At 36.3% G+C, this 16,550-nt stretch overlaps 1 protein-coding gene and 1 long non-coding RNA gene across 2 annotated transcripts in view; one reads left to right on the forward strand and one right to left on the reverse strand.

Annotated features, from left to right (window-relative positions):
• The window catches only part of LOC149499584 (uncharacterized), a 138,304-nt gene that overhangs the window by 71,357 nt on the left and 50,397 nt on the right, over nucleotides 1–16,550 (reverse strand). The window lies entirely within an intron of this gene.
• kibra (WW and C2 domain containing protein kibra) overlaps nucleotides 1–16,550 on the forward strand; it is an 84,291-nt gene that overhangs the window by 4,229 nt on the left and 63,512 nt on the right. The window contains exon 2 of the mRNA XM_028173082.2: nucleotides 10,531–10,640. Within this exon, the coding sequence (XP_028028883.2) occupies nucleotides 10,531–10,640 (110 nt within the window). The remainder of the gene's footprint in view (nucleotides 1–10,530; nucleotides 10,641–16,550) is intronic.

Here is a 16,550-nt window from a genome sequence, read left to right on the forward strand (position 1 = left end):
GATAAAATAATTAACATAGTCAGCGTACTTTGTGGAATTATCGTAAAGTTTACTGAAATGTATTTAATGTTTAGTTTTTATGGTTCGGTCAAACGTCGCAGAGATATTGCAGGGTGCGGCGAATGGCGGCGAATGAACGAGAAATACCGTACATTGTTTATTCTACGCATTCCACTCAAATAAATATGTCCTTGGTGATTTTCTACGACTAGAGTCTAGACGCGTGTCGGCTCCGCTCAATCGTCCAACGCTACTAACATTCGCCGGATGTATTTTCATATTAACACGCTTTTAAATTTGATTATGTACGTATATAGTCATGCATTATATAACTGAAGTTAACACGCCATAGATTTTCACTATCGAATCGTTACTGTCTCGCTTATAATTCATGTGGTAAATATTAATATACTGGTTTACGAAAGATAATATGGTAAGCTCGATTTCGGTCGTCAAATTTATTCTGATATAACGCTGCTTAGATCATAAGTTGTCGTTTAATGTCTGATGTATCATTATTTGTAAAATGATTATGTTGATAAATTAGGAAATGTTTCGAAACTCTGTGTAGAGATTAAAATGAATACTTACGTGATTGGAATCACGAAAAATATTAATACGAAACGAAATCCACTACAAAATAAAGCTATGAATGCGAAGAATAATACACAATTAAAACTAAACCTAAATGTTTTAAAATGGATTCGAATTGTAAATTGAATTAAAATAAAATATGTTATCTTAGTCGTTATACTGAAAATTGGTTTGAAAATATGCATGTTTTAAATTTATCTACATAAGTAGGCGATAAAAGTCGTACTGCTCTCGTTTCTAATCGAAATTGGCATTCCACGCTTATCTTGCTTGTCGTCATTGTCATATAGTAGTTGTTTACATACTGCCAACGACTTTTTCATTACATTTATAACACAGGACGTTTCTTTATTGTTGTTGTTGCTTTTTTGTACATTAGCGCTCTGCTGCCCGTGTAAGTTTAATGCGTGCCGTACCACAACCACCCGATAAAAAGTTGGCACGATAAACTTACAAAATATCTTGTGTCGACACAGCGAGCTTCGGAATGTTAAGATGGAATTTGTTTGCGTTTGCCCGTCCATGTACGGACTGTTGATAAATCGTCGATACGATAGTCCACTGGTCATAAACTCGAATAAGTATTTGCTTGATTTGCATAAGACTATTTGATTAACCGTCGGAGGACGCCCAGACGTCGTCTACTAAAGAATGTTGCCTATTTAACGTTTCCTATCCGTAAAGGTTTGTGACTGTTTAATGTCCACAGTAAAACGTGCGATTCGAATTGGTATGACGAAAAAATCGATTCTTTACCGCTATGCGGCTTAAAAGTGTCCAATAAACGATATTATTCGCTGTTGTTGTTGTATATCCATTAAAGAAAGTTCATTTTTAAACGAAATTAGTCTTAAAATAATTGAATAAGGGTCATAAATTGGTTTAAACATTTGCGGCTATTTACATTATTTAATGGTTTCCAAATAAAGTGGACATTTTAATTTTAGTGATTTTCGGGTAGTTGCGAACGCTAGTAACAGGTAGACTACAGGGTGCTAGCAGAGAAATCTATTCCTCTTCTAAGACCGTTTTTGAGTGTCACCTCGGGAATTAGACGACCGGTGCCGACATTCAAGATCTCGCATGACTTTCTTGAATCCATTTTTTTTACTAAACTTATTGCTCGATTCCACTAGCTAAACCTAAAGCTATGTTTGTATATTTCAATTGCTTCTATTGCAAATTTTGGGAACTCTTTTTTCAAAAAGGAAGGTAGCTAGCACCCGTTAAATAAAACAGTATAGTAACCGGCAAACATCGTGAGCAAATGACCTTGACTGCGCAGAACCGAATTTTAGATCACTTTGGTGGTGAGGGTGAGGCGCGACGGCAGGGGAAATCGTATCGAGCGCGTTATTGGTAGATCAGTCGAACCTTGCGTCCCGCACCGCGCCTTCGTTCCGCTTGCTCCCAAAAGTACGCTTGCGTACAGTGAAAAGTCTATCGTTATTAATCGTTAAGTTATATTTTGTTATAATTGCTTGTTGACTTTGTTGCCATTGCTATTTGTTGAGTGTTTGTTGATTTTTTATAAAAAATACACTATGCCGCGACAAACTGGTGTAGTATTCAAAAGAAAGGGTAGAAAAATTGTGTACGACGTATATTGCTTCATTATAAAACAGGGGAAGAATGATATTATGGAAAAAGTAAAACAGACTTCGGAAGCAACAAAAACATCAGTGAGTACTGTTAGGTGCATTATTAACGAAGCTAAAGGCTCTGGCTTGCTCATCGTGCTTGGGACTCCGGGTAAGAAAAGATCAGGGAAGAAGAAAGTTACCGGAATGGATAGTTTCGTTCAATCTGTAATAAAAAGATGTAATCATAATAACTACATAACAAGCAGCGAAACTCCGTACCGTAGAAAGGCTTCGAAAATTTTAAAGAAGATATACATTTTAATGGCTCGGAATGAAGTTTACGACGAATTATGAAAGAGCTAGGCTTCAGATGGAAAAAAAAAACAGAAAATAATCGGAAGCTGGTAATTGAAAAAAGTAACATTCGATTACTACGAATCGAATATCTTCAAAAAATAATTAATTATAGACAAAAAAGAAGATCGAACCGACCGAGTCGTAAACTACACCGATGAGCCCTATGTCGACTTATCACGATGATGGCGACTCGGGTGATGAAAACAGTGATGATGATAATGGTCAAGATTATGATAACGAAAAAAAAATTACAAATACCAGCTTCGCTTCAACTGAACGAAGACTTGGCAACAGCTCTAGTTTTGACTTAATAGAAGGAATATCTATTTTACCCCAAGATTAAATTATTACAATTATTAACCTATATTTTTTGTTGATGTTCTAATAAATATATAAATAAATACATATGTTGATTTTAATAATTTAATTGCATTATGACGCAGAGTAAATAATGTTTTTGCACGTGAATGTACCATGCGCAAACTTACCCCCACTACGTCAACAAATGCTCAAGAAGTTTGCCGGCTATTATACTAATGCGCAAGAAGGCAATAAGTGACATTTTAAAGCTAGCGCCAACAACTACGGTTCTATTTTCAAACAAGATAGGGCGAGCTAATTTACAACTATTTAAACAGGCTTAATAAAATGAGTTAGTGATTATTCAAAGCCGAATGTATTTTAATTACTTACCTACTTTAAAGCTTCTATGTAATTTCTCAAACGTAGTCATTAAAACAATTAGACAATCGAGTTTTTTCAGGCAACATGGAAGGTCAGAGCATAAATCCTTGATTTCAAATGTTAATGTAAGTACAAATTGTCACAAATGTTGTTTGGGCGTGGGCAAAAGTATGCGACAACATTGGCAGTATAATATTTCATTCAAATAAGTAGGTACTCGCTGCTGCCTCGTTTCGTAGGCACACTAGCAAATTCATTACGAAATTTGTGACCCTATAGACACCGATCGATTGTAATACTCCAACATCATTTTGCTCTTAAATTACGTTGTAATTCCAGTGCTAAATGAGTGAATGTTTGAAAAAAAAAAAAACGTTGTCATTAACATTTAGTTGGAACTGGTCCGTTCGAAATCGAAACAATAGGATTGAGGAAGTTTTTGTTGTTGAAGAAACATTCGCGTATGTATGTATGCGTTTTCCATTCATTTGCTTGGACATTGATGATGACCCGTTTGAATCGTGTTTAATCATAATTTTCCGGTTTGCGAATGGCATCACTCTGTAGTACATAGTAACTGACTTTCTACAATACTACCATTGGGAAAGTATCATTTGTGCAGTCTGAGTTTTACTGCAAACGTTACAAACTTGTATAGGTAGAGTATAGCAACATTTCCCGCAAATTATGGAATTCGAGTAAGTAATTATTATTAATATAATTCAATATTTTTATCGCCTGGAACATTTTGACTAATGATTTTGATGGCTAATCATAATTGTTGTTAAAGTTTATTTTTATTTGAATTCATTTTTGGGATTAGAAAACATTTGAAAGAAGTGTTCATTAACATTTAGGTTCTGCCGAGTTAAAAATACATATATCATTATAATGTTGAGTTTTATTTGAAATTGTATTTCCATTGATATCGATACACTATAATTCTATTAAGTTAATTTATTTTGAAACTGAGGGTCCTTTTGAGTTTCTTATCATTTTCTTCTGTTCTGAGCGTGTATTTAGTAGTCAATTATAGACCTTACGACGTGCGAGAGAGTGCTCATTGTTGTGTTACAAGATTACTATAATTAACTATTTGTATTACCTACATTTCCATATGGAAATAATAATGAAGACGCTGATGAATGCGTGTTATTCATATAGATTGTCTGAGTCTGTCGTGTTATCGAATATTGAGTAAAGTCGTGATAGTCATAATATTGTGTCGCACGCGCCGCTTGCTGGCGTGACGAAGGCGCCCGGTATGCGGCGTGATTCAAACGGAAACCCTATATATTCAATGTTTATGCAACTCGCTGTCCGTCCGTCCGTCACTTCTACAGACAGCGTGCAACATTCTAAGACGACGCCAAATTCAATTCAATCGATTCTAGCTCGCGTTAATAAGCGTGCACACCTACTTGAGCCTGAATTAATTTACGTTCGGAATTCAGTTCGCTCTGATGTTTAATGTGTTTGGATAATAACTCATATAAAATTAATGGGACCACAGGATTTAAAAAAGAAAATAAACCTCTGTGGTTTCATTGAAACACTTGACGCGCTTTAGTTGACAACATTTTCAAATCCCAAGACGCGCCTGAGACCTTGGACGTATGACGTGACATGCTTCTCAACAACACGGCTCACACTAGCCGTCGGAATGTCGTTTGTTAATGATCGAATAACGTGACGTCATAGCATCACATTTGCTGCCCGGTTGTGCGTTTACCAACGCCACATAATTACCATTTTCGAACGATCACTGCAATTTGGCTGATAAATTCGGTGATTGGACATGACGCAAGCCCCGAAGAATGTTTACATGTGCGACTCCTTTTAATGTTCGCCTCGGAGTTTTATGTCCACGTATCGGATCATCCGGTCGTCGTGCTTCGACGAATCCATTGCAGCCCGTGTATATAATTTGATTTTAAGTGCGTTATTATACTACACGTCAGCGGTTTGGTATGCGCGAGGAAATCACATTGACCCTTAACACCTCTCCTATTTTGGACATCACCAAGATTATAATCTCCGCCTATGTGAGACTAGTGCGTTTATCGTTCCGTAAGTAGATGTATTTGTTTTAAGTGATATCATGTCGTAAGTATTTAGTCATTGGAAGGCCCAGGCTGTTCACCTAACATTATTATCCTTAACCGTGACTATTGACACAGTTTCGTATGACAGATTGTCTTACACTGAACTAAAATTTAACTGGGACGTTGCCCTCTTCTGGAGTGATCGAGTGAAACGAAAAAAAAACAAAAAGTCGAGAATGTTCCGAAGTCCATGGAATGTACATTAAACGGGCCATCCGGATTAAAATATTTCCCTGGCGGTATTTATAGAGCATTAGTTAGGTGTGCGTGTCCGTCTGTCGGTCGACCGATATGTGTGAGACAGCGTGGCACCGACTCCGACCAGACGTGCTCCATGTTTGTCGTAATCCAGGATTTGGTCACAATTCATGTTAAATGCTATTTATATTATTGGAAGTCCAATTAGCTAACGTAGGTACCTATTTATTTTAATATAAGTATGACAAAGGATTAGTGACAGAGCTAACAAGCCATGATCACTTATCGAGTTATTCACGTTCTCGCTGTCCAGTTTCTCAGCCGCATCTATGGAATGCGTACATAAATATAAACGTATTACCTTCAAGAAACGAGAGACATGAAGGGCATCTAAGTCAAGGCGTGAATTCTGCAGGGGCATTTAGCAAAATATTCCAAACCGGGCAGCAACCTTCTCCGTGCTATTTGCGGATTCTGACTGACGGTACATTGGCCTTCTGACGCGCCATTTTCGAATGAAAACGAGGAGTGCTTACGAAGTGCATCACAAATTTGAGGATAGAATATAACTGAGTTGTTTTTGTAATAATAATGTAGTAGTACCTAATTGACAAACCCAGCCTATGAAGCACTGTATATGCATTGAATTTTAACGGTAGGCAGCGACTTGGCTCTGCCCCTGGCATTGGCTGAAATCCAAAGGCGACGGTAACCACTCACCAAATAAATAAAAAAAGAACTCCATAAATATAATGAAAATGGAAGAGTTACAACTATTGATAAAGTTTGAGGAACAATGAGACGCATGAAAGCAACGTAATCCACTCGCACGGTTTGAGCGCAATCGGAATTTAATTTTAACGAGAATCAATAGATGGCATTGCAATACAGTAAGATTTTAACTCGATCTATGACGCATTTCAATCAAACCTTTTTTTTTAATCATAACATTTTGAGTTAATATAGGCAAGCGTCATTAGGTACTAGTAATAATACTATCCCTTGTCTAAAATCTTAAAGCTACTAAAGTAAGTCGATGAGAAAAATACGATTTCCAGAAAAATAGTATTAATGCGTCTGCTAAGGTTTTTTCATTAATCGATACCATGTTTTTTTTTACAACTACTTTGTTGCATCATTTAGTGCTGTTTCGAATTTCAAGTAAATCCTTAAGTGTGGAATTTTACAACTGCGGTTTCGTTTGACCGTCCAATAATAAAAAACTTTTGTTTGCTTGAAAATAACAAATGAGGTTATGAAAGGACAATAGAGATAAGACGATGAACAGAAACGTTTTAAAATAAGAAAAACGTCATAATATAGAAGTTAGTGTCAAAAGTTTGTACTCATTGCAAGGTGCCTTAGCGTCGGCGGGTTCTGTAGGTTTTTATTTTCAATGTTTGTAAATATTATCTCGATCTTTCATTTCTTTGACAAGCAATGCAACTTGAATTATTTTGGCGGACTTCGTATGTCCTTATATCCGTCTTAATTGAGGAAGTGAGTATTTGTAACAAAATGGGTACAATGTTAGAGGTCGTAAACAGTAATTTCGTATTCAGATGTAGGTATTTGTAACACTTTTAATTTGTTAATTTACATAATCTTTTTTTTATTGCTTAGATGGGTGGACGAGCTCACAGCCCACCTGGTGTTAAGTGGTTACTGAAGCCTATAGACATCTACAACGTAAATGCGCCACCCACCTTGAGATATAAGTTTTAAGGTCTCAATTAAAGATAGAACGACTGCCCCGCCCTTCAAACCGAAACGCATGACTGCTTCACGGCAGAAATAGGCAGGGTGGTGGTACCTACCCGCCGTTCTACCACCAGTAATCAAACAGCTTTTAGTGTCATAGCGGGATTTTACGTTATTTTTCTAACTATCTGCTTGGTATATATACAATTCTTTGTTTTACGCAAACCGCGTGATGCCAATATTAAAAAAAAATCTTTGTTTTAGGTTATTAAAGACTTCGCAACGCCGCGCCGTGTTCGTTCGTTATCAGATAAAAATCCTTTGCCTAAAATATGATATCTATGGAATGCGACCTTTCAGTGTCGCAAATAACATTGCCTTATAAAACTTTCCTAATACGATTTCATTGATAACGTAAAGGAATTGACTGATATGATCGTGATATTTTTGTATGCTATATAGATACATAGCTCATACGCATGTATTTAATTGTCACGGTTAGATTACAATTCAGATATTTCAATCAGAATGTAGTTATTGCCTAATGCGTTTAACGCTTTTAATTACTTATAGACGCCGAAGGCAAACTAGATTACGGCACATCTTATCTTAAGTGGTCACTGTCGCGTATGAAAGTCGGCAAGACTGAGCCAAGGAAGCCTAAATAATGTCCGAGGTGTTCGCAGCAAATTCTTTATCATCAGCATCAGCACAGTACCTAACAGCACAGTAACAAAAGCACTTGTTTAACAAACCTACGTTATCAAAGGTCACCTTGATTTTGTATTTAGGTTACCAGGTTTCCCTTTAGTGAATTCGCAAACAGAAAAAAAAGCCTCATATTTAATCAGCATTAACGTTGCGCACGCAGTTTGTGTGCGTCGGGTCGTATGTGTGCGCTAGGAATTCCGTGACACGGGTCACCGTTTCCAAGAACCCGAGTCGTCTTGACAACACGCTGACAGGACAGGTTTTGCCGATCGAGCATGCAGCAGCAACATTGTGTTCTCGGGCTATCTCTTTTACACTTATGGTTTGGGTGTCGCGGTCCCGCTCCCGCATTGGATGCGCACAAGCACGCGCCCTCTATCCCCCTCACGAGCGACCGTGTTTTGAAATGGGCGCTCTATCTACCCGGCATTCGGTAGCCGTGCGGAAGGATTCACAAATTCCCATTCAGGGCTCGCCCTTTACAACGACGCCACCCACTATTCAATTAATTTGATTAAGTATAAAATTTAAGTTGACAAATTAATAATGAAAAGTTAAACCTTAATAGGTTTAAATTTTTTTTTTCATACACTGCAAGGTTTGAAATTATTATTAATGAAGTTACTTAATTTTGACCAAGAGGAAATAAAAATCGAAACATAGAAGTCAAAACTTCATAACTGTCTTCATAATATGAAACTCTGAATCACGTCACTATACGTAAATATGTCAACTCTAAAAAATACTCGCGTATGCGAAACTGGACATAAAATCGACAATTAACCGAATAATTTTATTTAATAATCGACTACCATATAAATGCTTTATTACGTTTAAGTTAAATTTTTTTCATACACTGCAAGGCTTAAAATTATTTTTGAATTAATGAAATAATATAACGGTTGACCTAATTTTGAGAATGAGAAAATAAAAATCGAAACATAGTAGTAAAAAACTTCACAATACGAAACCCTGAATCACGCAAGTACACATAAATACGTCAACTCTAAAATAATACTCGCGTACGCGAAACTGCACATAAAATCGGCAATTAACCGAAGAATCTTATTTAATAGCCGACTACCATATAAATGCTTTATTAAAAGTCACGAAAACCGTTAAGCGGGATGCGTATGAGACGCGCCGCCGCGCCGCTCGGTTTCGTCACTATCGGAAACGAGAGTTCGCTTCTTGTTGTTGGACGAGTCTTGTGAATCATGATCGTAACTTGCACGAGTCAAGTGGAGCAAGTCGCTGGCGCCACCGCACCACGCCCTGCCGCGATCGAGCTCCTGTACCAGCGGCCGCCACTAATTATTCCGCCACGACTTGCATATTATCGAAAAAAAAAAACGTCTTGACGATCCGTGCTCCGGCTCTATCCACAACAATTATAGTTCATTAGGGTTGCGATTTCTCATTTCTAATCTAATTGAAGTCGTCATGGCCTAAAGAATAAGACTTTTTTTTATGATTGAGAGATGATTGGTGGCCCGGAGGCCTTTCCAGTTTTACCAGGACAGGTGGGCGAGCAAAGGTTCAGCCAGGAGGGGTGGGATTTGCTAACTGCCCGAGCGCCTCCGCAGTAGACCTAACAACTCAAGATCAGTAATGCGTTTCGATTTGAAGGGTGGGGCAGCCGTTGTAATCATACTGGGATCTTAGAACTTATATCTCAAGTTCGGTGGCGCATTTACGTTGTAGATGTCTATGGGGTCCAGTAACCACTTAACACCAGGTGGGCTGTGAGCTCGTCCACCATCCAAGCAATCTATCAATGCCCGTAGCAGAATTTTCATGTAAAACCATGGTTTATGATTTCATTGAATTAGAAATAAATAGTAGGTACATAAAATAATTATTACATAATATGATTTTATCGTTATAATGTCCCGAGTTTAAACACAAGAGTATCAGTAACTCGAAGCTCCATCACCTATTACCGAACTAGCAGACATTACGCGGTCGAAAAGCTGTAGTAATAACAGGGGTACGCATTTTTGTTTTTGATTTAATGATAGTTTTCGGTGCGAGTTAATTGGTTCGCCCCTGTGCGTTCGTGGGAACCCTGGAGAAATAAAAGATTAGTTTTTTATGTAGATTTAATGTAGAAATTCTAATCTTATACCTTTAAACGAGCAATTCTTGTATATTAATATATATATATATAATCTGAATCTCGGAAACGGCTCCAACGATTTTCATAAAGTTTAGTAGTACAGGGGATTTCGGGGTAGATAAATCGATCTAGCTACGATTTATTTTCAGAAAATGTTGTTTTATTCGTGTTTTCAATAATCAACTCTTCCCGACATCTATTGGCTAATTATAATACTATTTTTCTTAATTGAGAGCAACTAACCGCTTTAAAGACACAACAAGATGGCGTTATCAAAAAAAAAAAAACGGTCATCGTCTAGTTTTAAACTTATGTAACATTTTACTGACTTTTATTAGAGCGTCCTCATGTAGAACACAAGGCGCATTTCAACTTCTAGATAAATCAGTCCGTTTCTGTAATGCCGCCGCCCAGTTTGCAAAGTCAGTTCCGTGTCAAATATTTCTCAGAATTAATAGAATAAATCTCATTGTTTCAGATACACAAAGCCACAAACGTTCGCGGACTGCATTGGCAATGAATTGCCGCTTGGCTGGGAGGAGGCCTACGATCCTCAGATCGGGCCCTACTACATTAATCACGTCAATCGTAAGTTGCGTCAATATCACTTAACTGTCAAAATTTAACAATCATAAATCAGTACATATCTGCGATCCTTCGTTTGAACACTAAAAATTACTAATACGTAGTTACAAACTCTTATAAAAATACTAGCTGTACCTGTCCGCTTCGCTGGCCATTTAAAATTAACATTATTATTTCGCACCCCCACAAATATTCTCATCATTAACGCCCCCAAAAATGGTGTAGGGAGTCCAACGCTTGTATAAATATTAGCCTATCCATTAAGTATATGTATTTTCTACATGGATACCAAGTTTCAAGTCAATCGGATTCATGGTTCAGTAGTTATAACGGAACATCCGTAAAAACTACTGCAGATTTATATATTAGTATAGATTCTCAGCTTACTAATATGTAACATAACCAGATTCTAAAGTTACGTGGATTTTTCTGGAACACACCGATGATATGACAACAAATTGAACAGATTCCCATTGCAATATCTCATTTTAGCACAATGAATTATTTGTGTAGGTACGTTGCAACAGGTTCGTATTTATGTCCCTATTGTCATTCGGGATGTCGAGTGAAAAATGTGTCTACACGGGGGGCGTATAAAAGACCTCACTTTATTTATACTGTATGAATTATTGAAAGGCTTGATGCATGTCTAGCCTGCGAAATAGTGAAGGCTGTACGTTTGTCGTTTAGACGTGGCTTTATTGCATTTTAATAGCGCTTTTAGATTTATCATTTTGGAACGGGTCAATAGATGCCTCTCTGTGTTATTTATTGATCTACCTAGTCTTTTGTTGCGTGAATATCGGAGAATTATTCCGAAACTCGCTTTAAGAGTACGAATAGTTATACGTATTTTTTAAGAGAACAAATATAACTAAACATGCCTGTGTTCACGATCTTAAACGAGACAACAGAGGCTCAACATATACTGGTTGCACTTGGTTATGAAAAATGTGGTTTTAATGTTATATCGCCGGCTTCTGTCGTAGCCATTATAAAATATACACCAGTTTTATTTTATTCAGTAAATTTAATCAAAATCGATGCAACCTGGTGGTAGGGCCTCTTGTGAGTCCGCGCGGGTAGGTACCACCACCCTGCTTATTTCTGCCGTGAAGCAGTAATGCGTTTCTGTTTGAAGGGTGAGACAGCCGTTGTAACTATACTTAAGACCTTAGAACTTATATCTCAAGGTGGGTGGCGCATTTACGTTGTAGATGTCCATGGGCTTCAATAACCACTTAACACCACGTCGGCTGTGAGCTCGTCCACCCACATAAGCAATAAAAAAAACCCTTGATAAGGGGTGCTAAGTAGGACCAACAATAATCAAGAAAAATATTTTAAAATGGTGATTTGGCTTCAGAAACATTTAGTATCGCAACATTTCATTGCAAGGATCTTATATTTACATTTTCAAAATAGCATAGATCGATATTAGTTGTAAGTTCTCGTTTTTACATACGGCTCAGAATGTGAATATTACACGGATGCATTCCACATACTGTGTCTTATTCTTTATGCAAACACGATAGGAACATCGGTGAATGTCATAGATTCTCATAATATCGTATCGCGAATAACTAAATAAGTCGTGTGTATGAATGGAATGCATACGTATTGTTTATTCACGCAAATTTAACTTTGCCATATTATGTCGAATTGATTAGAGGATGCATAATATGTTGGCGCATATTACTTGTGGGAATCGTATTCGAAGGATTTCAGAAAATTATAATAATGTTGTGGATGGAATTTTATCTGGTTGCATAGAAATAAGTATAATTGAGAAGCAATATTTCATTGAACCCCTTTTTAGCGTTAACGAAATTATTAAGTCTAATTTTCATAGAACTAGTAACTTATCTAGTGTCTTCTTCTTCTTTGTCGTTTCCTCATTACTGAGGGTCGTGACCACCTTGGTCCAGTTTTTGCACCAGCTTCTTCCAATGTTGCCTGCATTCGGCTTGCTTAATGGCGCCCGGGACGCTGGTGTTTGTGGCCTCCTTGACAATGTCCGTCCACCTGGTTGGCAATCTTCCTCTTATATATATATACATATATAATTATTATTTATATATATATATATATATAATTATGATTTATATATATATAATTATTCATATATTTTAAAAGTGTCTTAATTAGAATTAAGTAAGACACCTTTAAAATATATGAATAATTCGAATTTGTTGGAGAATAAATGATGCGATGAAGTCGTCTTCTCGGATTAAAACTGTATAATCTCAAAACTTACTAATTTTACAGGAGAGTGTTTTAAAGGTTTAACATGTAATATTTTTAATATTATATTAATCATCTTTGCAATAATTTTTTTTAATTTTTTCTACCAGTTACATTATCTATCTTTTAAAGTAAGATAAAATTATGTATTAATTTTGTTAATAGTAGTCAAAACATAGGTAAATTAAAAAAAAAATACTCAATTTATACTACGTTCTTTTGGCAGTATTTATGAGAAAAATACTAATGATACCAAATGATTCCGCATATTAACTCAATTTTGAATTTTTTTTTTAAATTGTACACTCTTTATGCGAAAAGACGATGTTTTGAAACATTTTAAGAGAAAAAAATATGCTTTTTTTGAAAAGTTTGAAGTTTGAAAAAAAAATCATGATCTTTTAAGATCGATTCAATTCGCTCATTTTCACACCTCCAGCTCGCGGATTCCAATGCATTATGTATGAAAGCATGTAGGGCTTTTCCGCTGTTTTCTTGTTTTCTTTAACATCGGACCACACACGGACTCGAACGAGATCGCATTCGATATCGTCTTGTTAGTTTTTATGTGTTCTTGGTGTAAATTGCGAGAGTTATGGTCGCGTGTATTCGTAATTTTGTCTTTTCTTAATACGTCCGCTAGTTACGCGGCGGCAATCGTTTACAATGTGAGACCGTTATTTACGCATTCTTCACTTTATATTTACCGTGTCATGCTTGCTGCATTGCTGTATTTTATGACCACCTTTAAGTCTCGGTTCCAAAAGCATTAAGTCGTGAATAAACCTCAAAATCGAACATTTTATTAAAAAAAAAAGGACAATTAATTTAATATTCGCTGTAATATTTTATTACCCATATTTTATAGAACATAATGTTCGGCTAAAATAATTTAAAATAGAACGTTACGTTGAATATATTGAGTCCCGTTACATTTGAAAATTATTAATAAGATATAAAATTATTAATATTATAGTGTATTCAATATCGATTCGAATGGAGTTTCAAGTGAGTATTCAATTCCAGTCTATATCAAAACTTCAATGCAGTTATAAAATAATTCATGCCACACACTGAAAGCGTTCAGATAGATATCTTTTGAATATAAATATTAAATAGGATGTAACCGTACCTGCATCTAGATATTGCACGTATTAGTGCCTTAGAAAATACCGAATAAATACTATGCGATTTACTACACAGCCTTTGAATTAAACGACTTTGACTACAGCACCTAATGGTGCTATTTATTTCAACTAGCAGTTCGCTATCTTAAATACAGTTAAATTTGTAATTTAAATACGCGTAATTTAAAGTCAAGTCAAACGTTTATTTATCAGGGAGATAGAATCAGGATTATTTTAACGTTTATATTTCTTTCCAGTGAAATGTTTGCAATGCATTGCAGTAGTGGATTCTGTAGACATTCTGTAAAGCACGAATAGTTAGTTACATTACTGCTTTCATTTTCCATTGACAGCTTCAATTTTCATCTTCGTGTAGCAGATGAATAATTATAATTTTATTTTTCGGCTTACACGATTCTTTGAAATTAAACCCTGTCAGAAAGAAACGTGCAAATTAGCCGCTGAAGGTGTTTGAAAAAAATACTTTTGATCTAAATTCGGCAGTCATTTATACCGAGCCAATACGATCTAAAGAAACAAATTAGGGTTTAAGCAAGGACAAGTTACACTAGGTTTAAAAGGAGGGAGTTCATTCGTTATTGGAATGTTCCCCTTCCCGATGTTTCCTGATCGCTATAACATATCTTTTTTCAAGTGAAATTAATGTAGAGTACTTAGCGGTAGGTAGTGCCTTGGCGTGCCCATTGCATTGGTGTTGCTCACGTCCATGTGCCACTGAAACCACTGACCATCACGCGACCCCTAAGCTCATTTGCCTACAAGGACAATAAAGAAAAAAAAAATCAAATTTAAAATCATCATCATAGTCGGCTACTGTACAGAGCAGTCGTGGTCATGTGGAATTCTTGTTTATTAAAGCCTTGACAAGTGTTCTCATTAGTTTGCGAACTGAAGCTTGGAGCACGCACTCGTTAAGTGGGGTTTTAGAAAGGTCTTTCGTTCACCTGATCAGTCCAGCGCATAGAGCTTCGTCCACGAGATCTTTTACCATTGACCCTACCCTGAACAACAAGTTTCTCGATAGACTCTGCTGGCCGTCGCGGATAGGTGTCCAATTTATAATACATTAGCTGTACCCGTTCGCATCGCTAGGCATTTAAAATTAACATTATTATTTCTCACCCCCACAAAGATTCTCATCATTAACGCCCCCGCAACTGGTGTAGGGAGTCCAACACTCATATAAATATTAGCCTATACATTAAGTACATGTATTTTCTACATGGATACCAAGTTTCAAGTCAATCGGACGCATGGTTCAGTAGTTATAACGGAACATCCGTAAAATTACTGTAGATTTATATATTAGCATAGATATAGATTCTCAGTTTACTAGTAAAGACTTACTATAAATTTTCGCGTGTTTATGTAAATAAAGAATTACGCTTCCGAATTTGCCTTCCGATTGAATCGGACTGCACTGATCGCGATTGCGACGCTCCGGGTACCTTAGCATATGAAAGCAAAAATTGCGTTGGTTCCCGTTACTCATAGATCCAAGTTATTATGCCTAGTCTCGACTTTCATTTAGAATGGGCCATAGTCGTTCACTTGTCATATTCAATACCTACGTACTTTTAATTTTGTTTTAATTGGAATCATTACGTAGACTCTACTGGCACGATACAAGTTAGCATCTTGCGTGCATACTAAAATAATTAATCGAAGTATACGCCAAAAAAGATAATTGAAGAATCAACTCTCACACTATCTATCGAAGATTGCATTTAAAGAAACATAATTGCTGACCGTATCAGCGAAATCAAAATGCATGAAAATTCTAAATGATTTTTCTTAGTCATATATTAACTGTCGTAAAGGAATGGGCGTATTAACTAAAGTGCTAATTATAGCGATTAATAGTCATTAGCGATTCGATGTATAATGAAGCCTGTTGGATACAATGTTGCCAGGAAAACATAAAGTATCCGATGATTAAGTCGTTGGTGCTGTTTATTTTTATTTTAATGTAGCTTGTTGCTCAATGCAAAAAAATGCGTTTAACAAATTCCAGTTGTGTTTATTTTCAAAGCGATTTCTATTAACCACATAATGAACCTATTGAAATATTCGTTTATTAATAACTAGCTTTTGCCCGCGACTTCGTCCGCGTGGAATAGTTCACAAATAATGTTTTATTTTAGAACACATTTGGTTAGCATAAGAAACGTTATTGTGAGCCAACCTTAACATATAGACGTATGTTGTAATAATTCTGTCATACATTATTTTAGCGAAACTTTAACCGTTTCTGCAGCGCACACAGCGGAAGCTCTGAAAAGGGGATAAATCTGATTTTGAAACATTCTTTATTGGTGCTCCGCTTGTAATGGCCTTAGCGTGATGTTATATGTAGCCTATAGACTTCCTCGATAAATGGGCTATCTAACACTGAAAGAATTTTTCAAGTCGGAGCAGTAGTTCCTGAGATTAGCACGTTCAAACATACAAACTCAGCTTCCTAATATTATAGATAGAAAACACAACTTCAATCTAGGTAGAAAATAAGGGTTTATTAAAA

The sequence above is a fragment of the Bombyx mandarina genome, chromosome A1, assembly GCF_030267445.1.
Source record: "Bombyx mandarina strain Sakado chromosome A1, ASM3026744v2".
Taxonomy (NCBI): Eukaryota; Metazoa; Arthropoda; class Insecta; order Lepidoptera; family Bombycidae; genus Bombyx; species Bombyx mandarina.